At 38.1% G+C, this 6,523-nt stretch overlaps 2 protein-coding genes and 1 non-coding gene across 3 annotated transcripts; 1 reads left to right on the top strand and 2 right to left on the bottom strand.

Annotated features, from left to right (window-relative positions):
• Positions 1–347: 347 nt before the first annotated feature.
• LOC126799682 (30S ribosomal protein S21, chloroplastic) lies at positions 348–1,290 on the top strand. The gene is made up of 2 exons (XM_050526925.1): positions 348–789; positions 995–1,290. The coding sequence occupies exons 1-2, from the start codon at positions 374–376 to the stop codon at positions 1,113–1,115; spliced, it is 537 nt and encodes a 178-aa protein (XP_050382882.1). The 5' UTR covers positions 348–373; the 3' UTR covers positions 1,116–1,290.
• Positions 1,291–2,766: 1,476 nt separating this feature from the next.
• LOC126797474 (heavy metal-associated isoprenylated plant protein 32-like) lies at positions 2,767–3,566 on the bottom strand. Its single transcript, XM_050524098.1, has 3 exons — positions 3,519–3,566; positions 3,328–3,403; positions 2,767–3,242 (listed from the first exon to the last, which is right to left on the bottom strand). The coding sequence occupies exons 1-3, from the start codon at positions 3,564–3,566 to the stop codon at positions 2,767–2,769; spliced, it is 600 nt and encodes a 199-aa protein (XP_050380055.1).
• A 2,423-nt stretch (positions 3,567–5,989) lies between these two features.
• TRNAH-GUG (transfer RNA histidin (anticodon GUG)) lies at positions 5,990–6,061 on the bottom strand. Its single transcript has one exon. It is a non-coding gene; the product is annotated as a tRNA-His (tRNA).
• Positions 6,062–6,523: the final 462 nt, after the last annotated feature.

The raw sequence follows: 6,523 nt of genomic DNA, 5'->3' as shown, positions 1-6,523 counted from the left end.
ACATAAACATTGTCTCGGAAACAGTATGTCACTCCGGTGTTCAGTACGCTTATAATTTCCACTCAAACATAACACTTCACAAACTCCACTAAACATGTTTCATCGACCTCGTATGTCATGAAGTGCTTTCTTCTTAGCCGTGGTTTCATACTCATAAATCATTGAGTGTCGAAACATATCAAATCTTTTCTTGAAATTCTCTTCTGACATAAGGTCACCACTGGTAGAAAGTGATTAATAGTTCGTGCTAAGGTTCTGGACTTTCTAGCCCAACCCAACGGAGTGGTTTAAGGCCCAAATTATAAACATGCGTCTTATCTTACTAAAAAGAGAAAAAATATAGCAGGTCTACAATCTTCACCAAACTCAATCCATGGCTGCCTCATCCTCTCTCTGCAACTTCCTCTCCTTCCTCACACCCTCAAAGCCCCCTTCCCAGACCAAACCCCCACCTCCCCATCTCCATCTCTCCCAAACCCACAAGGCCCGTGACTCTTTCGTCCCTCTTGTTGCCCAACCCGGTCCCTCTTTCTCTTCTTCTTCTTCGGAGTTGGAGTCAGTCATGAACCCCTCTCTGGCCTATGCCAACACTCTCTTCTTCAACTCGGCTTACAATGTTCAAGTCATCGTCGACGAGGGCGAGTCCGAGGAGCGGCTGCTCAACCGGTTCCGGCGAGAGGTCATGAGAGCTGGCGTCATCCAGGAAGTTAAGAGGAGGAGGTACTTCGAGAACACCCAGGATGAGAAGAAGCGCAGAACTCGCGATGCTGCTAAGCGCAACAAAAGAAGGTCCCCACACTTTGACCTTAACACTGTTTTGAACTGATTTACAGAAATGAAATTTCCGATATAATTCATAACACAATTTGTAGTTGTATATAGTGCACTGCATTGTATTGTAGAATTTGTAATTGGCAGTTGTAATGTGAGTGACTTGGTTAGTTTAGTTCAGTGGTTCTTGTTGGATGAGCTCATGTGTGTGTGTTATGATCAGGCGTACCTTTTCGAGGCCTCCGCTTATGCAGACCAGGCAGGGGCAGGACGTCCCTGTAGCCAAGAAGAGTGATGACGACGAAGATAACTGGGATATGCCTGAGGGTGACATACCCTATTGAGCCACATTATACCTTTTGTTGGTAATTGGTATATTTGTCGCGTTGATTTAGAGAGGCTTTTGGTTCATGTAAGTTGCACAAATTTGATTCAGTTACTCTTTCGGTTCGCTCTGTGCATACTGCATTTTATGAGTTTCTAATGTTTGCATCAGTATTGAGTGTATTTTGTGCTAAATGCTGTGTTTATAAATTGAGGAGAGAGTTGATGAGATTGAATGGCATAAAGGAAGTAGGGGACTGATAATAGATGGTTATGTTTTAGCAATATTGGATCCTCAGTAGTCAGTAGATATTGTTCTTTGCCTTTTCGACTGCTGGGCACTAGTTAGCTGGAACTCATAGGAGGTAAAGGTGTTTGAAGAAAAAAGGATTTGAGGAGTAAGGATTTGTCTTCAGGTTAGGTCCCATGAAATAGTTAACAATTTAACATATCACAATGTAGCAAAGACTTTGAAAATACACAATTATACTAGCTAGTTATTTGCCTCTTTCCTCGACTATACAGCAATGTGATTAGGGGAATCTGTTAACTTATAGGAGGGATAAAGTTCACATTTTTTGGATAAATCACAAGAAAGTAGAAGGTGGATTCTAGAATACATTGTCACTGCTTTCATTAGAGATGTATGAACTATGAAGCACTTTGGAAACTTCAAAAGTTTTCTTACTTATTTACTGAAGATTACCAAGAAAGGCCAGTATATACGAATTCATCCCTGAAACTGGCGAAGTATCTCCTGAATTTAAGGGTGCAATGCTGGATACCAGTTTGCTCAGAAATGCTTATTCCATCTGTGAAATAAGGTAAACTCTAACTGATGCATACCTCTGGGGTTTGTAGTAAAGAAATGATCCCAAACTGTTGATTTGCATATTGAAAAATGAAATTTTGTCACGAATGATTGCATACAAGTTACATTATGGGCAGCTCAGGAGAATTATGTTTTTCACTCTAGAAAATAATTTGCATCCATGATTTACCAAAATCCAGAGTCAAAGACTAACATTAGTAATTACTGATTTACCTTCACAAATCACAGCATGCACGAGTTATAACCCCTCCTTCAGCAGCACAATCTTAAAGTGACCTTTTCAAGTATGTGCGAGCGATTTTAAAGGATCAAAGTTTCGCAACAGATCATAAAGCTTAATAGTATAATATGGTAAACATCTGTTCACATTGTTCACATTGTTTCGAATAACTGGATATAAAAAAAAGGGCAGTAACCTCATCGGATCAAACATGGATTTGTTTCCTACAGTAATTGCTGTCGGAATTAGCCTAAAATATTCATTAATTTGAAGACAAAAGACGAGACATACACAATGGCAGCCAAAGAAGATTAAATATATAATTTTGAAGGAAGATCGATCCATGCATAATTGTGCAAAAGGGAGGAAACATGAAGTAACTCGTAAGATTTTTACATTATTCAGCTTCAAAATGGGAATTTGAAAGACCGGTGAAGGTACAGATCACACCAAAACACAAATCTAATAGATTGATGCTCCACAAATACTCGGAGAATCATTCAACAAAAACTCCTTAACATCTCCCTGATTAATAAACATGTGGAGAGGAGAAAGGAAAACTAACCAAAAGCAACATCTGAAATTGTGAAAAAATGAGTATCACAGTTTCTCCGAACAATCACATAATTGTGCACTTTGTCTCCGGATCGTAAAACGGGTGTATCTCCATCGGCGGTGGTGGCTGTGGAAACCCTAATCGTTGTACAGGTGGTGTAGTCGTCGGCCTAACTGTCTGCTGCTGATAGTAGTTAGGGTAGGGCTGATGATGACTGCGGTAGTAATCTGGTGTTGTTGTTCCATAAGGGTATCCTGCTCCACTATGATTATGGTATCCATATTGCTGAGGATAATAACCATTAGAATAGCCATAAGGGTATCCATATTGCGCATAATATTGATAATGTTCTCGCTGTTCTTGTAACTGTTTCTGCTTCAGCTCTTTTTTCATCCTCGCCTCACGAAGAATTCCTGAATCAACCTTAACCAGCTCTGCATGCTTCCCAGATTTGGCTAATCGTGCCATAAGGGCTTTTGGATCGATCAAACCAGTTACAGTTACGGTTCCAGTTTCTGTATCAATACTGTAAGATGCTCCTACATAATTGAACATTAAAATGATATTAAAGTTAGGGGTAAAACTAAATTCAATTCGGATATAGGTATATAAATATAAACGCACCCTCGATTGTTCTCAAAACTTTGGAAATGGTCTTGTGCCACCCCTTGGTATTAGTATCCAACTTCAATACACAAGTCTGCAAAACCATGAGTACAGTTAATCAGAGAGATAAATAACGAACAGTGAGTTTTAGTTTGTGGTTGAAAGAATGAGATCTTGAAAGGATGACATGCATGGGACATAGTACTCACTATCTCATGACCGGGGATCTTTGGCTTTGTCTCATCCTTGACCGCCATGAATAATTAGACAAACAAAGAGCAAGCAACTCTTTTTTCCGAAAACCCTAACACATGCACTGAATATGGCGATGATATCCTTGAGGTCTAGCTAGATGAAAGCTTCCGAACGGGAATGGGGTTTATATAGAAAAATATATGGGTCTGATTTCTAGCTAGCAATAGAAGGGGTGGAATTTGTTTTTTGGAATTTCCATTTATTACGAAATGAATGTTGAGCAATTAAAGGTAAGTATTCAAGCAGACGATCAATCTCTTCCATTTTTATAAGACATTTGTTTCTCTTTGGAGGACTTGATCTTTTTATATAAATGCACAAAATACGGTACAATAAATTGATGTATCTCCATGAGAGATACATAATTAAGAATTTAAGATGGGATATGGTTATCTTCTTATCTAGCTGGTTCCTCTCATCGATGGTAGAGACCAATTGGCAGGGAAATTACCCAACAAGTTAAGTCGATCTTATTAAATCTCAGAATTATTGACGGCCACCGCCAAGTATACTAATTGACAATATTATGTAACCTTGTTACGGAAAATTAGACAGGCTGATGGTGCTGACATTCCATATTAATCAACATAAGACATTAATTAGTATTCATGAGAAATCACACTTTGAATAAGAAATGTAATGAATTTGTGTTTATATTTTTTTTTTATCTCAAAGATCATTTGTTCTACAAAATATCAAAAAATGATATAGGACCGGCCTACTTTATATCCTCAACTTTCCTTAATTGAATGATATGGAATGTAAAAACTAACTAAAGGATCGACCTCCTTTGTTTCATATATAAGCTAGTACGTACCATTCACATCTTCTATGAAATTTTTCTATATACCCTACAACTAAATTGAACCAAGTGTAGCCGCGGATACAGACCCATCCACTAACTGTTGATCATGGGGGAGACTGATCATGGCTAAACGGATCTTTACGAAAGAAAATAATATGTATGTTGTTGTAAAACGAACCATTTCCTCTAGGTCTTCTAGACTTCTACCATATATGTTAATTTTACCACGCTAGTCCGTCACTAGATCAGATCGATCTGAATGAACTACTAGCTATATATAGCCTGATTGATAGAGACGAAATTCAACAGTTGTTGGTTGTGTTATATAGTAAATTAGTAATATATATTACTGATACAATTATGATCATCACTGAGTTTACAATGTGTTCGTTGATCAGGAGTGAAGTACTACATTGATGCACAAGCTGGAATCGCATATGTTGCTGGTACGGTTCACCCATACACTCTGCTAAGACTGTTAGCAAAATATCTGGAAAGCATGCTCAGCTGCTTAAGGTTGATTCGGGGGGGGGGGGGGGGGGGGGTAAGTTCTACCAATAGTACTAGCTACGGTTACGGCCCTAACGTTAAAGTAGCAGCTCTTATGGTTACGGATCTAACTGAAACAATTATGGTTGTGATTCTTATGGGCATGGTCAACTTCTCAGTAGGAGCTACGATCAGATAGAGAATCAGTCGACTAGGGGTGAGCAACCGATATTACGATGCAGACACCCAATGCACCATCATGTGATCGATCGTCGACGGAAATTAAAATATCAGTGGCCGGTCGTCCTCTTTAGCCCGGTGTTTTAGTTTCTACATATATAGTGTTTTTGTTGATCTTCTTTCCATCTCTAAATATTTGTTAAGGAGATTTTAAGAAGCTTTGAGACAACTCTCCGAGTATTTGTGGAGTGAATGCTATTTTTGATGGTTTTCTGCATTTTTATTATATTACTAGTGCGAGTTTGAGTAATTGAATGTGCCTTTAATTTGTCAAGAATAAATTGAAGACTATGATCTGAACTCTAGTTGATATATTGGTAATTTGGTATAATTAATACAACTTGTGTCTCATTTTGTCGGGAATTGTTTTTTGCTTGCATGATAATCACTGTTACATTCTTATGCAATTCGTTTTTTCTTGTATTAGCTATATATAAATCTTTTAAGCAAATAAAATTCTGCGAACTTTTCCATGGACTTCTCATGGCATATGTCCTTTTGCGCGCCTTTGTACGTATGTCAGCTATATATGAAGTTTAAAGAAGTTAATGCTCGATTCAGCGAATGACTATTGATGAGTTATTCAAGGTTAAGACAAATATATTCGCAGACAGTATGATCTTAAGAATATAACAAAAAAATCTTATCATAGTTCAATTGATCGAGTAACCAACTACAGTAAACTTATCCGGATCCTTGATAGAATTACCAACTCGTTTTGCCTTTCATGATGAATATATTGGATATGATTTAGGCCAGAACTCAGAAGTATCATTATTGTGTCGTGTAAAATGAGCAGCATTGTTTTATGGTTCAGAAGCTACAGAAATATCGTAGCCGAAAGGCCCGAAAGTGATTTTGACCCAAGAAAACAACAAAAAATAGTTCATGTGTGGCTGCTGGGATTCGAGCCCAGGTCTCCACGGCCACAACGTGGAATTCTTACCACTAAACTACAGCCACTAATTGACAGAAGCTCATTTATCACAATACTTATTTCAAAGTTTACTCTTGAAATGGTCTCTGACTCTCGGCTAGGTACCTGAAAATAAATTGTCTTTACGGAAGACCCAATTCGCATAATTACACAGATCTAAAAGAAACAACACAGAGCAAAAGGTAAAGTATAGGCCTACACAGACCAATAAACACTTCAACAGTAAAGACAAATGAACAATCATCTAGGAATTATCCAGGTGGGCATAGTATAGTAGTGACTAAAAGCTACTATCTGATTGGGTATGGCTTCATGGGAGTTGGACTGGGACTGTATACTCCACATGTCACCGAATCGAACAAGAAACAACCAATTCAGATCATATTTGTAGCCCCCATTTTTAATTGATTGGCCATGAAATTGATGAGTAATATTTATAGTTGAAGCAATAGGATAAAATGGCTTTTGGAACACCTCAAGAGGACATT

This window comes from Argentina anserina, chromosome 6 (genome assembly GCF_933775445.1).
Source record: "Argentina anserina chromosome 6, drPotAnse1.1, whole genome shotgun sequence".
NCBI classification, from domain to species: Eukaryota; Viridiplantae; Streptophyta; class Magnoliopsida; order Rosales; family Rosaceae; genus Argentina; species Argentina anserina.
Note: the sequence above shows the minus strand (reverse complement) of the source record. Positions and strands in the feature narration are given on the sequence as shown.